The 19,415-nt window shown below is 43.8% G+C and overlaps 2 protein-coding genes across 2 annotated transcripts; both read left to right on the top strand.

Moving 5' to 3' along the window:
- Positions 1–1,493: 1,493 nt before the first annotated feature.
- Positions 1,494–5,311, top strand: LOC128466212 (acyl-coenzyme A amino acid N-acyltransferase 1-like). Its single transcript, XM_053448229.1, has 3 exons — positions 1,494–1,956; positions 2,719–2,921; positions 4,413–5,311. The coding sequence occupies exons 1-3, from the start codon at positions 1,494–1,496 to the stop codon at positions 5,007–5,009; spliced, it is 1,263 nt and encodes a 420-aa protein (XP_053304204.1). The 3' UTR covers positions 5,010–5,311.
- A 6,566-nt stretch (positions 5,312–11,877) lies between these two features.
- SKA1 (spindle and kinetochore associated complex subunit 1) lies at positions 11,878–17,829 on the top strand. The gene is made up of 6 exons (XM_053448227.1): positions 11,878–11,974; positions 12,074–12,198; positions 13,026–13,117; positions 14,818–14,952; positions 15,593–15,762; positions 17,538–17,829. The coding sequence occupies exons 1-6, from the start codon at positions 11,887–11,889 to the stop codon at positions 17,684–17,686; spliced, it is 759 nt and encodes a 252-aa protein (XP_053304202.1). The 5' UTR covers positions 11,878–11,886; the 3' UTR covers positions 17,687–17,829.
- The last annotated feature ends 1,586 nt before the right edge of the window (positions 17,830–19,415 follow it).

Here is a 19,415-nt window from a genome sequence, read left to right as displayed (position 1 = left end):
ATCCTATAAGCGATAAAAAAACACATGTATATAAACAGCTAAACATTAAATACTGTGAATAAGATACATTATTCTCCTTGTGGCCGCACGGATCCAGGAGTAAGTATGGGGCTCGAAGGAGTACGTATGGGGTGGGATCAGCCAGAGACCCACTGGGCATGTGCCCCAGAGGGCCAGCGCAAGCCAGGTGATATATATCAGTGTGCAAGTAATAGCTAATGAGAGACACACAAACAATAAAATGCTTTATAAGTAAATAACACCACCCAGCATGTCCGTGTCGGCGATCCACACCCTATTTTTGAAGGAATAATTTTTGAGTCATTCTATTGAATAGATTTGAAGGCATAATGGACAACAAAGAATTGTTTGTACTTAAAATAACAGTCCAGCTTTTTAGGCATTATCACCATACCTGGCACACACTGAGAAGCTTGAAATATTAACCCTTTAATAGCCCATCAGGAACATTCTATTTAGTGGCTCTCCAAATGTGTCACCCAAATGGCTCTAAAACCCATCCTAATGAAAACTTTGGCTTACCATTACTCAAAGATACCCTTAATTGAGTGACCTGTGTTGAAGCAGGGATATCAACCATAACATAGGAGCAAAGGCAATAACTGGTAGTCTTACATGCAGGGTCAGACTGGCCTACCAGGAAATGAATGCATGAATGAGTGAGTGAGTGAGTGAGTGAATTAATGTATAAGTCTTTGGAGGCAGACTTTGCACAGGCAGGCTGTTTAAGTGGCAGAAGTGGCACAGGCAGGCTGTTTAGGGGGCAGAGCTGGCACAGGCAGGCTATGTTTGGAGGCAGAGGTGGCAAAGGCAGGCTGCCCTGCCAGTGAGACGAGTGATGCACGTACCTGAGGCATAAATATGTGGCCATATATTGCTAAGCTATTGCTTAAATGATCAACCTTTTTTAACCCTGATGTGACCTGAAGTCGTGGGCAGCGCAAAGTCCGACCTAACGCGTTAATAGTAGACCAACCTGTAGAAGATGGGGCAGGATATGGTAAACAGGAGTCTTAAGCCAACAGAAATGTTAGTGGCTCTTGGCAGTTGGCAAGGTTGGAGAGTTATGTCAGGTGGCAAGGATTATATTAAACAGATCCACAAATGAGGTCAGAGAGCAGGTTAATCTCTTAACTATAAAATAATACGCTAAGGAAATCGTTCTTTGCAGCCATGCTCTCAAACCTTCAGTTGAACCTCACTGTTAATGAGATTCATAAATAGGCGCTTCTCTTGGGTATTTACCGCCAGTTAAAGAATATAGTGTATTCACTTTAGTGATGCCTGTATTTCTCAGACTGACCTATGTATGTGATCTATACGACGTACGGTTATTTCTGATCATCTTGTAAAAATCCTGGTTTACGAGACAATGATTACTTTTGTTTCTTAATAGCCCCATTCTTTACTTCGGTCAGCCTGTTGGAAACATTCTCCTCCTGGATCTGCAGCACCATCCTTGAAGTTCAGACATGATCGTTCTCACAGCCACACCGGAGATAGCGCTGGCAGATGAACCGGTGCAGATCCGTGCATGGGGTTTGCCACCACAGCAGCTCATTACTCTAAAAGCCTGGCTGAAGGATGAGAAAGGAAAGATATTCCGTTCCCAGGCTTTTTACAAAACCGATACGGAGGGGAAAGTGGATCTAGATCGTACTCCTGCCATCGGTGGAGATTTTCAAGGTGTTTGTCCCATGGGGCTTTTCTGGGCTCTGAAACCAGTCACCCCCTTCCTAAGGCTGATGAAACGAGATGTCATAGGAAGTCCATTTCACGTCCACCTAGAGCTCTATCCCAACATGGTCTTTTTCTCAGATTCTGAAGACCCTCCTGCTGTCAAAACAGTTCTCGAGCGGTGGTATGTGACTCCTGGGGTGCAAAGAATTCAGATCAGAGAAGGAAGGGTCAGGGGGGCTCTCTTCCTTCCCCCAGGTAAGAAACTGTCCTCCACTATATCTGTTGTGAGACCAAATGGCTTGCATGCGTGAAGAATGCTATAATAATAATAATGATAAATAAAAATACAAACACAGCAGAACAATAGCTCAACGAGAGGGGAGCCCATGGACTCTTGAGGACTTCTCGGTATGTGAAGAGCAGTTAAGGGAGGTAGCGTCCCCAGACTCTGAGACTAAGTGAAGGTTCAGAGCATCTGTCTCAAGGCTCCGTTGGTCTGAGGATGATACATAGTGGTTTAGATAGTCTTTACCCCACAAAGTCTCCAAACCAGCTGTAGTAGGTCTCACGTAAACTGGAAATGGACTTGAATATATTTATCTGGGCTCCAGACAGGGTTATCGGCAGGGTTATCCGCTTGGGCAAAAACTTCAGGGTACCAGGGTTAAAGTTCACTAACGTAAGAATAAACCTTTTCCCTGTACAGCTGGGCCTGGCCAAGGGTCCCATAATGTCTTCAGCTACCCGCTGGCAGGGGTCTCCTATAGTAATAAAGGGGTTGCCTCTTTTGCCTACATTGACAGCTGCGACAAAAGATCTTGCCATTGCAAGATATTCTGGGCCAGAAAAATGGCCGGGTAAGCTGGTACTCCACGCGCCTGGCTCTCAGATGTCCACGCAAAGGAATCTCATGAGCCAGTGCCAGGACAGCGGTGCCGTGCTGGTAGGAAACTACGAGCTGGGTATGGGAACCAATATTTATCATTGCGTCGTTAATGTATTCATCGTATTCTTTAGGTGAGGGTCCCTTCCCAGGAGTCATTGACATGTTTGGGGGTGTCGGAGGATTGGTTGAGTTTCGAAGCGGTCTCCTTGCCAGTCGTGGATTTGCGTCCCTCGCTTTGGCTTACTTTGCTTATGACGACCTTCCAAAATTCCTGGAATCAATAGATTTAACATACTTCGAAGAAGCTGCTCAAATCCTTCTGAAGCACCCAAAAGTAAGAAGTCTTTAATTCTGATACAAAATGATAAAGTAAAAAAAATAAGCAGAGAGCATTTACCGCTATACCTGCTGGAGGGATCTGATTATTGGTTAAGAGATGATATTTTTTAACCAATTACTATACATCATGCGTGAATTTTAAATACAGCCATGTATTCTTTGTAGATCGTATGTCTCGGTTGTACAGAACATCGGTTGTTTCAGATAGACCTAAAACATATAAGAACTGGAGCATTAAAGTGCAGGGCTCGACAAATCCCAGGCGCCAGGTCGCCATGGCGACAGAGAATTTTGTCCTGGCGCCTAGGTTTTGTCAGCCTCTTACATCCAGAAAAAATTGTGGATGTAAGAGGCTGAGTCACCACACGGGGGCGCTGTTGCTGCTGTCTGCCCAGGAGTCTGGGAAGACAGCACATCCACTCAGGGCCCGCCCCCGAGCCTGAGATCACTCCCACGGAGTGATCCTGTAGGCTGAAAACGCGGTTGCTGCAAAACCAGCAATCGTGTTTTCAGCTGCCACAGGCAGCTTCAGGGAAGGGGTTTGTGTGTTGATTGGGTCCCCACACAAGTGTGGGGACCGGACCCAACACCCCCCAGCTGCCTGATCGCTCCATGAGAGCGACAGTGCAGCGTTAACCCCTTCAGTGCCGCGATCGCGGCATTTAGGGGTTAATTCCCGTTTTGTACGGGGCTCTGCTGCTGGTGGTCTGCCTGGAAGCCCAGGCAGACCAGCAACAGCAAAAACGAGCCCCCACAAGCCCTTTGATGATTCCTGTAGGCATGGAAGCCTACAGCAGTCATCATAGACTCCCCCCTGCAGTGGCTGGTCTATAGACCAGCAATTGCTTCCCAGCTGCCAGAGGCAGCTTCAGGGACAGGGGAGAGGGTTCTTTGGTCTCCACATGAGTGTGGAGACCAGCCCCAACACCCCCCTGCTGCCTGATCGCTCCATGAGAGCGACAGTGCAGCGTTAACCCCTTCAATGCCACAATTGTGTATGACACATTTGTGGCATTGTAGGGGTTAACATTTGTCCCCACAAGCTTGTGGGGACTAAATATTAATCAATGCTGTGCTCCAATGGAACATCAGCATCGAAAGAGTTAAAAAAAAATAATAAAAAAAAAAACAGCACTGACCTGAAAGTCCAGGGTGCTTCCAGGTCAAGCGCTGTGAGTTTAGTAAGTGGGCTGATGATGATCAGATCACTCCTGACCAACTGTTAGTTTAAAAAAATCCTGGCTCCTAACTTTTTTACCTGGCGCCTAGATTCACAACAAATTTGTCAAGCCCTGTTAAAGTGTTACCGTGTCGGAAAGCAAGGACATGATCACGCTGATTTTTTGGAAGTGGAATAGCCTCCCAGCAGAAGTGGTAGATGTTTATACAGTGAGGGAACGTAAACATTACTGGCAATTTATAAGAATCATCGGTGAGAATCACATCAGGGAGTTCATTGATTCCAGTCCTTTGTATTTTGTTCCAGGTGTTGAGTGACGGAGTTGGGGTTGTAGCTGTGTGTAAAGGAGCAGAAATCGCACTGGCTATGGCTTCCTATCTGCCCCAAGTGAAGGCCACCATCTGCATCAACGGAACCAACGCTATAAACGGGACCGTTCTGACCTATAAAGATCTGTGCGTCGAAGGAATTCCATATGAGGTAGAAAAAGTTCTGGTGACAGACATCGGAGCCATGGACATAAGAAACATGATGGCCGATATGAGGTCACCAGAATACCAAGACTCGATACTGCCTCTGGAGAAAGCTAAAGGTCCCATCCTTTTCCTGGTAGGAGAAAAAGACCATAATTATGACAGCTTGAAATTTGCCAAGGAAGCATTAGCCAGGGCAAATAAATTCGGCAAGAGTAATGTATACGTGCGTTCGTTCCCTGGAGCGGGGCATCTGCTGGAGCCGCCGGGAGCACCGTTTTGTATGGTGTCCCAATTTCCTTTCTTCCCCCTTCCGCTGATGTGGGGAGGAGAGCTCCTGGCGCATTGTAGGGCACAAGAAACATGCTGGAGAGAGACGCAGGACTTTCTCCGCACGAATATAACGAGGCCCAGGCAAAGTAAGCTCTGAAAGAAGACGGCGAGACAAGGCTACGTTCAGCAGTCAACGGGAATGGCTTCTTTGAAGCAAATCCCTTGTTTCTGGGGAAATAAAAGCTCTTTTATTTAGCACGGGAGACACTTCTTCCTTTAGGCAACGTTATATTATTGTGAACAAAATAAATGATTCATATTGTGCCCCAGATTATACAAATGATGCAATAAACCCAAGTGTGGAACACTTTGGATATTACCCATTGTACAGCACTACGGAATTTGCTGGCGCTATATAAAACAATAAATAATAATAATAATGGTTCTCTTATTTTCCAATCCGACATCTGATTCTGAGGCTTATATGTAGGTACCTCTTGTTTTTCGCTTGAATTTATTCATCCGTGACTTCCGCGGGGGTTCCTAATATTTTAATTCAACAGTCATTTTTAAAAAAATCATTATTTTTTTTGGTAAATGTGGAAGGCGCTAGGTATGACATTGTGGGAAGGCCTTCTAAGGATAAAAATTCTGCTTCTGAGTTATGTGGGTCAAACCTGTTATCCAGTGCAACACATTAGTCAGTAGTCAACAAATAAGATACATCTAGTTCCTGATATCACTGTGGCCCGTGACATCATCACCTGGGAAAGCCCCGTTATAGTCTGGTTAATGCAAAGTATTAAAATGAACCGCTTTCAAGTTCATTTAAATAAATGACTGAAAACGAATTTCCTTAAAACACAGAAATTACTTTCACAGTAGATAATAAACTTTGCAAATAAACACGTAGCTTTCCTAAAACCAGAGCATAAAAATTCAGAGGGAGGTGGGAAGTGTGTGAGCGGCACAGATGATCGGAGAGAGTGAGAGTGTATTATAATTGTTTGATGTATGTATTGTATGTATGTATTTGTAAGTTATGGTGCTGGAGTGGATGTTTGTTTATATATGTATGGTGTTAGAGTGGGTAGGTGTGCGCAGGCCCGGACTGGCCATTGGGCACACCGGGCATTTGCCCGGTGGGCCGGGCCACGGCAGGGCCGCATTGACTTAGGGGCTGATGGAGCTGCAGCTCCAGGCCCCTACCCTACCTACCGGGTCCGCCACTCTAAGGGGCCGGGAAGTCCCCACCAAGGCCGGCCTTACGGGTCTGCGGCCGCACAGGGTATAAATTAAAACATCGGGGGTTTTTTTTACTTTATTTAACATCCTCCATGTTAAATAAAGTTTTTTTTAACTTTATTTAACATGTAGGATGTTAAATAAAGTTGAAAAAAAACCCCGATGTTTTAATTTAAACACTGTGCGGCCGCAGACCCCTAAGGCCGGCCCTGGTGGGGGCTTCCCGGCCCCTTAGAGCAGGACCGGCCTTTGGGGTGTGCGACCGCACAGGGCGTCACACTCTAGGGGGCGGGGGGCGGTCCGCACCGGGTGCCGCTCATCAGGGGGTGCCAACTTGCGGCACCCGGCACCCCTCCAGAGACGGACAGTAATGTCCGCCGCTGGAGGAGCAGGTTCGCAAGGGAGCGGTATCGGAGGTCTTTAACAGACCTCCGGCTCCCTTGAGTGATTTTAAGCCGGGTTGAACCCGGCTTAAAATCACTCAAGGGAGCCGGAGGTCTGTTAAAGACCTCCGATACCGCTCCCTTGTGATCTGCACGGCAACAGCTGCTGTGCGCCGGGATCTGACAACAAACCCCGGCGCACAGCAGCTGTTGCCCTCTGAAGCGGAAGAAGACAGAGAAGACAGAAGAACTGAAGAAGAGGAGCGAAGAGGAGGAAAAGGAGCTGTAAGGAGAAAAGAGGAAAGGTAGGAAAATATTCAGTGAGAGTGGATTAGTATATATGTGTGGATTGGTATATATGTGTGGATTGGTATATATGTGTGGATTGGTATATATGTGTGGATTGGTATATACGTGTGGATTGGTATACGTGTGGATTGGCATTCGTGTGGATTGGCATTCGTGTGGATTGGCATACGTGTGGATTGGCATACGTGTGGATTGGTATAAGTGTGCATTGGTATACGTGTGGATTGGTATGTGTGTGGATTGGTATAGGTGTGGATTGGTATACGTGTGGATTGGTATATATGTGTGGATTGGTAAGTGTGTGAGAGTGATGGGTGTTATGCTGTACCATTTCCAATGTCTTTTTTCATGATCTAATTATGCTCTAAAAGTACATCATAACTCCCATCACTCTATACTGTTCCATACAGTGGCAGAGCTGGGAGGCAGAGGCCTTGCACCCCCACCGCAGGACTCCTGAAAGGTAAGTGAACTTCAAAGAGGGAGAGGGTAGATAGTTAGGAGGGGGTAGATAGGGAAAAGGGCGTGAGACGGGGGAAAGAGGGTAGATAGGGAGAAGGGAGTGAGAAGGGGTAGATAGGGGAGAAGGGAGTGAGAAGGGGTAGATGGGGCAGAAGGGAGTGAGAAGGGGTAGATAGGGCAATCATACTCCTATCATGCCAAGTCTGCGAGTACATCCTGGAATCTGGGTATGCCTGGGCATGATAGGAATGTGATTGCTGTTAACAATCATATATATATACATATAATATTGTTATTTAATTGTTTTGTCCTATTTTGGTGTGTTACTTACTTTAAATAAAAGTGTTAGATTTTTTTATGGTGTGGGGGGGGGTGTCATATTCGGTTTCGGACAGGTAAATGCTGCATTTTCGGTTTCAGTCCAGAATTCGTTTCGGTGCATCCCTACTACTAAGCCAGACAATGAAGTGGTAGGCCTACACCACATCAATGTTTGGCGTAGTATATAGTGATTGGTGTTATGCTGCACTATTGTCAATGTCTGGCTCAATGTATAGTGATAGGGATTACGCTGTACCACTGTCAATGTGTGCCTCAGTATATAGTGGTAGGTGTTATGCTGTACCACCGTCAATTTCTGCCTCAGTATATAGTGATAAGTATTATGCTGTACCACTGTCAATGTCTGCCTCAGTATATAATGATAACAGTGAGAAGAGGCAGAGGTGGTAGATAGTGATACAGGGGGATAGATAGTGAGAAAGGGGAGTTTTGTTACAAGTTTTTATTCCTTTCTTTTTTAGGGATGGGGGGGCACCAGAGGAGTAGTCCGCACAGGGCGCCAGAACACCTAAGGCCGGCTCTGCCTTAGAGTGGCGGACCCGGTTGCAGTTGCGGCGGGCTTAAGGGGCTCTGCCTTAATGCGGCCATATTTTAAGGTACTAGCCTGGAGCTGCAGCTCCATCAGCCCCTAAGTCAATCCTGCCCTGCCACAGGCGTGGTCGCAGTTGCTGCTTGCTCTGGCAACAAGGTAAGTAGGGTGAGGGAGGGGGCTGCAGTGAGAAGGGGCAGAGGGGGGTTAGGTAGTGAGAAAGGGGGAGAGGGGATAGATAGAGGCGGTACATATTGATAAGTGGGGAAGGGGGTTACATAGTGAAAAGGGGGAACATAGTGAGAAGGGGCAGATAAGATGATGAGAGGGGGTAGTGTGAATGCGTATGAGAATGAATGAATAAATGTGTGGATGAATTGTGTGAATGCGTATGACAATTAATGAATTCATGTGTGGATGAATTGCTTGAATGATTTGTGAGACTGCATTAATGAATGTGTTAATGATTTGTGTGAATGATTAGATGCAAAGATGGTACATGAAGGGTGGGCTTTAACAATAAATAAATAAATAAATAAATATGGGCTGCTCAGGCTTAAATGCCCGGGCCTATTTTTTGTCCCAGTCCGGGCCTGGGTGTGCGTATGTATAAATTTCTAAATGATGGTGTAAGAGTGAGTGTATGTATGTGCAAGGTGTGAGAGTGAGTGTATGTGAAAGTGTGTGCTTATGTGTAAGGTATTAGAGTGAGTGTGTTGTGATGTTACAGTGGGTGAGTATGTACGTGTAAGGTGTTAGAGTGAGTGTATGTGAAAGCGTGTGTATGTATATGTAAGGTGTTAAGAGCGTGTGATGTTACAGTGGGTGAGTAGGTATGTAAGTATGTATGTTTAAGTGTAAAGCTGTGCCAGACCATCATCATACCCACCCGCATCATAATCAATTCCCTTAATGTTAAGGTATTGTATGCTGTTTGAAGCAGCCAATCAGTGGCAAGGATTGTTGGACCACAAAGGACGAGAGTAGCCCCAAAGCTGCAGCTTCCATATGAGGTAAATGTTACATTTTTTTTGAAGGCTCAGGCAAAGTAAGCTACGAAAAATAAGCGTCAGGACCCGGCCACGTTCAGGAGTAAATGGTAATTGCTTCTTTTAAACAATGGGGTTTCTGCGTATAACTGGACTTTCATAATTAAAGCAGGAGACACTCCTATAGGCAATGTTATCAACAGAGAACACAACTCATATTGTGCTTTAGAGAATGCCAAGAGATGCAATTAACCCCTGCAGTAAACATCAATGATTGTTGGTTATGAAATCATGAGCGGACCCTCCGAGGCAGCCGTGCCAGATGGACTGCCCTCTGCTGGTGTAATTTATATATACGTGAATATACCAAGACAACTCGCTGAAGTTCAAACCGAGCATCAGAATGGGGAAAAAAGGGGATTTCAGTGACTTTGAACGTGGCATGGTGGTTTTTGGTGCCAGACGTAGTGCGACTCACGTCTGTGAGGACCTGCATAGAGATCACAGTGTGATCGGTGCAGGGGGATCGGAGGAGGAGCGTGAGAAACCATGTCTCTCACCCTCCTTCCATTGCCCTAACAAAACATCTACCCAGTATAACCCTCCTGCCCCCGTTCACAACCCCCAAACCCGTTAAGCCATAACCGTAAAAATTCTACAAATAATGTACACCTTATAGTATGTTCCCTATATGCACTGGGAAAGGACACCTGAATTGATAAACTTAAAGGGGATTTTCCATCATTTTACCTAATTTTGTGAGCATTCAGAGGGAAAATGTATTAAAAAAATATTCTAATTTTCACTAGTTTTTACTGAATTTCTCATTCTAAATTTTCAGCTAATCATCCAACTCTGGTATCAAAAGAAAGCTCTATCTCCCCTTAAAAAAACAATACATAGTATACATGGGTACACTATTCACAGGAAGAGAATAATCGCTGAACCGACATGGCAAATTTGCTCTGGGATGTGAGGTACCAAAAACCCCTGGGACTGAAGGGGTTAAAGAAACATAATTTTGTTTAAAACAATTAAAAAAATAAATAGTAATAATAATTTCAAAGCATTTTTTAAACTTTTTGTTAACAGTTTGAGTGACAGCCAATATCCTCATTGATCTCTGGTGACTATATAGATAATATATTGATATAATATCCGCTGCTATGCTACATTGATGAATATATATATAGAAATGTTTCCGATAGCGATATTGTTAGGGGACAATAACAGGAACGCGTGAATAGCTGCATATAAAAAGCTTTTCTAGACTTTTCTAATCGAAACCGTGGAGAAGAAGAGTGCTAGTGAAGTACTTTAATACTTCTTTAGTAAGAGTGACGTGTCCCTTTAATACAAGGTACAAAAAACAATAAAAAGTTGAATATAAACATTAATATACGTATATAGTGACGTCCCGGAGACATATAAATATCTTTAATTTAATTTTCAATACAGACTATACAATACAGGCTTGGGGGTAAAGGTAAACATCAAACATAAGCTAACGCCATGTACAAAGACAACAAAATTGTGCAAATTAACGTGACACAATTTTTGTGTAAAAAATATATTGTTAAATAAATTAGAAATGATAACATAAATAAAACATAAAAGGTTGCCAGGAACAGTCCTAACAGCTCTAAACAAAAGCTGCAACACTACGTTTTAATCACTAAAAGTCTCTCCAGAGCACCCGGTCCAGATAAGCAGCCATTTTGTCGGAGTCCTAAAGAAGGTGAATTTTGCTCCGTGGTCCCCTATAATGGAGAGTTCTACCACAAACAACTACAAATAAATGCCATTTTCTTGCCGTTGCACCATTGAGGTCATCTCTGCAGAGTCGCTTATTTTATCTTTAAAAACTTGGCGTAGACTCCGACAAAATGGCTTCCGGCGAGGGAGACGTGACTATACTTGTTTCTCTATTGTGTAGAGCTCGAAGAAGCTTCTATTGGCGGCCGCTTCTGATGACGTCAGGCGGTTATTTTGAATTGCGCTGAGTAGCTGGCAGCCGGTTTGGTTCTCTGTGTTGGATGTTCTGGTTCTAATTCGGATTTAAGGAAGAGGTATTGAGATGGATTTATTGTCTTTGACAGCTGCTGCTGTTCTAGCGTTAACCTTACTGTGGGGTACATTACATTTATGTATATAGCGCCAGCAGATACTGTATGTATGTATGTATGTATGTATGTATGTATGTATATATATATATAAACAAACAAACTGTATACCAGGAGAGAATGCTTACAATCTATTAAATATGCTGATTTTCCCAAATCTTTTCACTTGTGACACCTGAATACCTCTTACTGCCCCTTTTAGTAAAAATGTTCTATACTAATCCGTTATCGTTAAGGGTTGGCCAGGCATAATAGGAGTTGCAAACCGCAGAAGTGGCATCTCAGGGGCTGCCCAGGTCCGCTGCTACAGCAGTGACCCGATTGATCTCTAAAAGGGTTAAGAGGGAGGAAGCAATCCTGTCTATAGATCTGTCTGATCAGTTAAATGTATATCTATAGGTTTATGACTTACAGGGTCGCTGTAGGGTTTGGAGGCTGTGAATGGAGAGCATTATTGGGATCTTTAACGAGTAAAGGTTAATATTTCTGTCGGCGTTTATAAGGAATCTGTGCTTCCCTTTCATCCCCTATGGAGGCTTCTACTCTGGTCTCTGGTTCGTACATCAGACCCTCCGATAGAGCACTTCTTTTGGCTACTATAGCCCCCCGGATACATTATATGATTTTGGTTTTCTCTCGGCAGACGCACAAAATGGAATCGAGCGATCTGGATGATTTATGTTTTCATGTTAACTCAAAGATTTCTTTAATCAAGAAGACTCTCCAGCTGAGAAATATAGGTAATTATTAAACTACGTTCTATATGTGTATATATAATAATGGACTATGTATAGTATGTGTACAGGTACCACCAGCTGATAAGTGTTGTTGTTTTACAGGACAGGATCCCTCTCTGACCTGCGTCCTGAATAAAGTCGCGCATGAAATGAATTCTCTGCATGACCTTCTCAACAAATTGGAGACGGAGGTTCAGAAGCAGGAGAGTATTTCACGTTCCCTGAAGGTAAGAAGCGGCTCGCAGATCAGTGACATTATTACTCACATGGAGTAACAAATACTCTCTGGCTACACGGCTTTAACCCAACTGGATATTCATGTTCAGTCCATGTTATGACTTCACCGGCGTAGTTTGTGTCAAGGAGAATGTGGTCGTCCGGTTCATGCGGATGAGAGAAGCTTCCTCGCCGTTAAATTAAAGTCCCTTTCAGATTTCCGTATAAAATCCCCAGGTTCGTAGGTTTACCGGTCTGTCTGTTGATCTGAGGAAGACGAGCGTTCTGTAAAAGTTACAGGTAAAGTCATCACAAGTTCATAGATTAGCCAAAGGGTAGATGGGGTTGCTTGGGTCACATGACGGGTCCCCCGTTCCCATACTACCCCTCAAAAACCTGTCAGAATCCATCACAGGCTATAAGTGAAGCTGGCGTCCTGCCGGTGGCACGTGCGTCTGGTTTCTGTTTGATTATTACGGTCCAAGAGGCCGATTAACCCATTAGGGAATGGACGATAGCAAGCTGTACCCCTATGAGTATGTTCACTTAGTAGCCTTCAATACAACTTTGTTTTTTTATAATATATTGTCTTCTTTTTAACAGTTGGATTTAGACAAATTCTAAAACTTTTCTACATCATTTATATTCCTCTAAATTAACTTTATTCAGTTTACCTATATTGCTGCGTATACCCCGGAAAGAGTGCTTTGGGGTGTTCATGAACACCGCTGAGTTGTGCAAACCATACAAATTGGGGCTTTGATTGGCGTGTCAGATACCCATAAGTCATTATTCTCTTACCGCTTGTTAAAGTAAAGTCTTTCGCCTTCATCTGCAGGAACTACAGGCTACTTTTGCTAATAATTTTGCCGAAGCGTCTCACATGAAGGAAAACATCCCTCCGCATCTACCCAAGAAAGCTCCGAGCAGGTAAATCAATGACCGTTAATGGGTTAAACAAAGCAATTTCTGTACTCGGCTGGTGAGTCTAGCGTATTTTGTAAAGTTTATACCTCTGCTGTGGTTTTGTCCACAGTTGCACTTTGTATGCATTATCAGCCATTACTAAAATAACAATAAAACAACAATAATCCGCTTCCTAGAGTTATCTGGCAATACCGTATTTGCTCGATTATAAGACGAGGTTTTTTCCAGAGCAAATGCTCTGAAAAATACCCCTCGTCTTATAATCGGGGTCGTCTTCTAATCAGACCCCAAAAAAATGCTGGCGCCATGCTGCTTACCGGTCGCGAGCAGCGTCTCTTCTGTTAGAAGCAGGACAGGAAGCTTGCAGCGTCCTCACAGAACTCTATCTCCCCCCTCCCTCCTCTGAGGGCGGGGCCAGAGAAGTTGCTACAGCCGGTCCCCTGCAGAAGTCTGCGAGTGGGAGATCTGCAGTTCAGGTGAGGGGGTGGGGGAGGGTTTTTGAGTATGTGTGAAGTGTGTGTGATTAAGGGAATGAATGAGTATTTAAATGTTTGTGAATGAGTGTGAGTGTGTGTGTGATAGCATGGATGTGTAAGGGGGGTGGGGGTTGTAGCATGGCATATGGAGGCTGTAATCCCACTGCTTGTGGGAGGCATGTACTGGCTGCCTTGGCTTGATAGGAGTGTGATTGCAGCCAGTACATGCTGGGTTAAAAGGCATATCATGGGGCTGAGTGGCATATAGGGGGTTAAAATGCATTTCTGGACCTCCAGAAATGCATTTTAACCCCCTATATGCCACTCAGCCCCATGATATGCCTATATACCTCCAGAAATGCTTTATACCCCCCTATATGCCACTCAGCCCCATGATATGCCTTTTAACCCCCTATATGCCAGAGTGGCATACAGGGGTATAAGGCATATCATGGGGCAGAGTGGCAAATAGGGGGGTATAAAGCATTTCTGGGGGCAGAGTGGCATAACTGGGGGGGCAGGTTGGCAAATAAAAGGAAATTTAAAAAATATATTTTTCTCAATCATAGCTTTTATTTAACATGAAAATAATTTACATTAATTAATATTTACTGGTAAAACTTTTTCCCTATAGGGTAGTCTTATATTCAGGCTTTTTGTTTTTTTCCTAAATTAATATTTTGATTTTGGGGGGTCGTCTTATAATCGGGGTCGTCTTATAATCGAGCAAATACGGTATTTAAAATCCTTAGGTGCGCCGCTGCCCCCTGGAGCATAAAGTGTGACATTACACTTGTTCCTAAATTTATGTGTGTGTGTATATATCTATATATATATATATATATATATATATATATATATATATATATATATATATATATATAGATAGATAGATATATACACACTTTATATTTTGTTACATTTTTATACATATTACATTATGTGTGTGTATATGTATATATATGTATGTGTGCGTTTCTGTGATCAAAGAGGAAGCATCAGACACAGGCCCTTTGTGCATCTTCCAACTACATCTTGCATATTATGAGCAGCAAACTGTACAAATGTATTTATAGTTTTACCTTATTTTATGCTGTTTTTATTTTAACTGTTTAATTTCCGCTGCTTATGCGTTGCTCTGCCGAAGCAGGATCAGTGTTTGTTCATTGCATGCGAATGCCTACAAGCGGGTACTGTGGTGACATTTAATCCCGTTCTCCGTTTCAGTAATGAGGCAAAGTGCGAGCCGCCGGATGTCGGTCAGGCCCCGGCGCGTGCGGAGCCGCCGAAGAGACCAACCAAGGAGAAAGCCATAAAAGAAATGGAGCTGATCACGGTGCAGGAGTTTGCAAATGTCCCGGCGTAAGTAATGTCTGCACTTCCACCTACCAAATCTATTCCCTTCACGGTCAATGCGATGGTTTAATGGCTTTATTGCGTTAGATTTTATTAGAGCGCCGGCTGATTCAGTAGCTGTTTTACAACTGCGGGGCAGCGCAATTTAACAAATAAAAAGACATTCTAAAACATAACATTTATATTATACAGAAATTACAATGACGTTAATACGTGTTAAGACACACTAGTACAGAAAGAGAAAAGGGCTTTTTGCTGGAAGTGTCTGTACCCAAATTTCAGACAGCATGGGCTGACAGTTAATACAGAATCTATAATGCTGCCTTACTTCTCAAATATACAGCAATTTAGGTACCTTACGTAGTTGAATGATTATGTATGTGTGTGTATATATATATATATATATATATTGGAGGAAAAGATTATTTGATCCCCTGCCGATTATTGTAAATTTGCCCGCTGACAAAGACATGATCAGTCTATAACTGTATTTAAACAGTAAGAGACAGAATAACAACAAAAAACTCCAGAATAAGCTGATTTGCATTTTACTCAGTGAAATAAGTATTTGATCCCCTATCAATCAGCAAGATGTGTTGCGCGATGCGATCAGGAGCACTGCTGATTTGATTTTTAATCTAACTAGTTACATGAAGAACCGCCTGACGTACGAACAGATAAACGGCGTAATCGAGGAGGTCAACAAAGCCGTTGTGGGAAAATACAAGATATTTCACCAGCCGATGAAATCTCTGAACAACGCGGCCAAAAAGCAGCTGTGCCGGTTCAAAGAAGAAGAAACCAAGGAGACGAAAGGTTGGTGTAATCCTTTAACAAATCATACAGATAAATACCAACGCCTCTAAATACACAACCCGGCAACCTCCTTGCTTTTTCCGCCCCTATTTCTGATCTCTGATAGGGATGCTCCAGCCATCATACGCATTAAAGTGCATACGACAGCCGGGAGGTCCCTGTTGGCAATGTGTAGGAGGATTATTACCCACCCATCCGGCATTTAACCCATTAAAAACAATGCATTGTGAGCCCGTACACGTACAGGCTTTGTCGTGAAGGGGTTAATATGCATTTCATATCTGACGCCCAGCAGAGTGCTTACAGAGTCATTTAACATGCATTTTGTTTTAGTCCTCGGAAGTAATCCGACTCAAATCTTTCTCAGTAAAATATTTTACGTCCCAAGTGCGTTACTTAACGTTTATCAAGGTTGAACTGCATCTGCGTTCCTCCAACAAAATGTAGGAGACCCCCTCGCTTTACATCGCAAGGCTGTGAGATTATTCAATGGATCCGTATACAATGGCTGCTGAGCGATGGTAAAATCCCCTTCATATCCTTCAAAGCTTTCTGTGGAAATTCTTTGACACGGAATCCGCTGTTCCGTTGTTTTTAGTCTCTCCCCCCGACTATTATTGATCTATACATCTGTTTGCAGACTTGCGACGTAATCCATATATCGATTGTTTTGCGGTTCTCTCCATAAACGCTGCTATATGTGGGGGGTGGGGGGATATAATTATATTACCTGCGACCGGGTTAATGGATTTCATCTCTTTTAAAAACTGATTACAGCTGCTAGAGAGATAATAAATCCATCAAAGCGAAATAAATGTAATGACCGTCACCCATGGGGCTTCACCGGTCCCGGCTTTGGCTTAATTCATTTATTAACACTTTCCATAGCTCGTGTGTCTTGTTGTACTTATTTTGGGTGTATTTGGTTTAACTCTTTGACTGCTGGGGGTAGGAATACACTTTACCCAAGGAAATAAATATATTAGGACAGATTAAACGTTTCATAGACTCCTTTTTTGGGGCAAACCATGCATCGCATCACAAAATGTCGTGGTAAAAACCATATTTTTTTTCAATGTTGACACCCCCCCCCTTCTGTTGTCTTAAACCCTTCTGCCAGCACTATGGATAAGATATGAGCGATCTCTCAGAATACTCCTCGGACCGCCGCTGGGTTGGTGATACGTAGCTGAAACTTTAGCCCGATTTAAAGACGGAAAGAAAAATAGTCTGAACATAACAAGACCCTATGGGTGGGGGGGGCATTTATGTACAGTAGTGCGGGGCTGGTAATACAAAATCTTGCATATGCACCTTCCTAGCATCAGAGATGAGCAGCACATGTTTGGAACTACATGTCCCATGATGCTCGGTCAGCTTTGAGACAGCCTGAGAATCATGGGATATGAAAGTCCACAAAGATTTGCCTATTTAATCCAGAAACGCTCCTCTCTGAAACTTGTGGAGAGGGGCATAGACCGGTAGGTAGGACTGCGGGAGATTACCCAGCATGCCCTTTGTGAGCGTCGTTTCTTAGTCATGTGACCCACACCTATATATGCTATATTAGAGGGTCGGGGCTACGTATTAACCCCGTCTGCCTTGGATTTCTCATCCATTTCATGTTATTTTAACGGACCAAATGTGGTTCTCTTTCAAAAACAAGGACATTTCTCGCTCTCTGTGTTCGTCTCGCCTCATTTATACCCTGAGGGTCTTGTTTCACTGTTAAATAACTTGCTTTTTTTGGTCCCCGTTTTTTTTTTTTCCCCCAGGACTGTTTTTTGTCGTAGATCAAGATATAAAAGAGTTTACCCAGGTGAAGGTGGACAAGCGGTTTCACGGGATGCTCAGTATATTACGCCATTGCCATCGTATACGAGAGATTCGGAGTAAAGGACTGGTGCGTTATATCATCTGCTAACACAGCGAGCTCACGAATCGTTAGTAGGTGAGGCGCACGTCCGTGACAAAGTCTGCAGTTTCTTTAATGCACTTGTACAGACTACGATAATGTATATTTTTGTGTATACTAAGAAAAAAAATATATATTGCCTTGATTACTAATAGATTCTTCAAAACACGAACCCAGTTTGTCCTAAGCGTTCGTGAATGTAGAGTTGATCACACCGTTGTCTTGATCATCGCACTTTTATCTTGTAACGCATTAATGCTCAGATCTTTATAATGACTTAAACAGTAAAAGGGTCCTGTACTTCATGCAGGGTGCGGGGCTGTATGGCGAGAGGCGTTAGTAGCAGGTAGAAGGAGGAGTTTCTGCCACGTTACAGATCTCCGGTCAGACCTCGCCTAGAGTGTCGGGGGCAGTTCTGAAGACCCCCATCTCTAGGAGAATATTAACGTCCTGGAGGACTCTGAAGTTCAGAGATGGGCAACTGAAATGGCAAAGGGCTTGCAGACTTTTAAAATCCTGGTGCCACAACTTGGCTCCAAGAGTCAAAGATCAGTACTAACGACCAATAGGGTCACTCGTACGGACCTTTAACTCTTGAAGCAGGGAGACCATGGTCTCCCCAGGCCAAGTTGCTCCGTTAGGAGTTGATGCCAGAGGAGGCCCCTGCAGGTGGCCAATAGTCGTTAATGCGGCTCTTTCACTCCTGACGGCGAACCTACGGATTTCCGCTCCCGTTAACCCTTGCACTGCTGCGTAAATAAGGTAGGCTAGATGGGGAAGGGACCAGGGAGAATGGTAAACGAAGACGAACATGAAGATTCTTTGTGTTGTGCGTCTTCGTCTTTGTCTGCGTTTTGCCTCCGCCATGTTTGTATGTTCGGGATTCGGGCTGAACAATAAAAACACACCCTTCGTGTTCATTTTCATGTTCGCCCGAATACGAATGCACAAGTGGATAGAGCCTTCCTGAAAGTGTTGTAGAAGCGCAGCGTCCTCTGGAATGTCGTTGTCCGGTGCTGTTAAGGTGTGTCTCCACTTGAACAGAGAGGTCAGACCCGGTCGCACGGGCCATGTTTCCTCCTCCAGCAAACTTCTCAGTTGACACTATGGTATCCGGCATGATATCCCTGAGTTCTCCCGGTGTACCTTTTACTCGGTCGTCCTTTAGACCGAGCCATGGTGAAATAATTCACTCTGGAGAACCTGGAGTCCAAACACCCCACCCCACGGCTCGCACGTCACATGCTCGCGTAAATCTAGCCACGAGGAGCCAAACATGCTTTTTTACTCCGTACACTTAAGGAAATTATTCTGCAAACCTTTTAATAAAAGTAATGTTTGCTTAATTGTTAGTTTTTTGTTTTTTTTCGTTGTGATTTGATTGACAGACAAAATCAGAAACCGTATCTAATGTAGAATGATTTTATTCACGCCAAGAGCCGCGAGGGTGACGAACAACGCATCCAGCCGCGCTATTCTTCTTTAATTAAATTGGGATTCTGATACACGGCTTTTATTGGCAGTAGGGTCTGCGATACGTTACAGAGGACCGACAATGAAAAGACTTCATTTCTCGCCTTTTAATTAACAAGAAAAATAATACGGCGCAGGAGCGTCTCGGTGGGAAACCCTTCATGGTTCCTATCCAAATCTGAATTGCATTTGGAACGATAATGTAATGGAATCAATAAAACTCTTAGCAGGAGGGGGAGGGGGTCCGAGAGCTCTGGCCGGGATT

This window comes from Spea bombifrons, chromosome 1, assembly GCF_027358695.1.
Source record: "Spea bombifrons isolate aSpeBom1 chromosome 1, aSpeBom1.2.pri, whole genome shotgun sequence".
Classification (NCBI taxonomy): Eukaryota; Metazoa; Chordata; class Amphibia; order Anura; family Pelobatidae; genus Spea; species Spea bombifrons.
Note: the sequence above shows the minus strand (reverse complement) of the source record. Positions and strands in the feature narration are given on the sequence as shown.

Excerpts from the sequence above, each read along its gene's own strand:
- LOC128466212 (XM_053448229.1), top strand. The coding sequence starts at position 1,494 with ATGATCGTTCTCACAGCCACACCGGAGATAGCGCTGGCAGATGAACCG. Across the intron at positions 1,957-2,718 it reads GGCTCTCTTCCTTCCCCCAG|GTGAGGGTCCCTTCCCAGGA; the intron begins GTAAGAAACTGT and ends CGTATTCTTTAG. Across the intron at positions 2,922-4,412 it reads TCCTTCTGAAGCACCCAAAA|GTGTTGAGTGACGGAGTTGG; the intron begins GTAAGAAGTCTT and ends ATTTTGTTCCAG.
- SKA1 (XM_053448227.1), top strand. The coding sequence starts at position 11,887 with ATGGAATCGAGCGATCTGGATGATTTATGTTTTCATGTTAACTCAAAG. Across the intron at positions 11,975-12,073 it reads TCTCCAGCTGAGAAATATAG|GACAGGATCCCTCTCTGACC; the intron begins GTAATTATTAAA and ends GTTGTTTTACAG. Across the intron at positions 13,118-14,817 it reads CCCAAGAAAGCTCCGAGCAG|TAATGAGGCAAAGTGCGAGC; the intron begins GTAAATCAATGA and ends TCTCCGTTTCAG.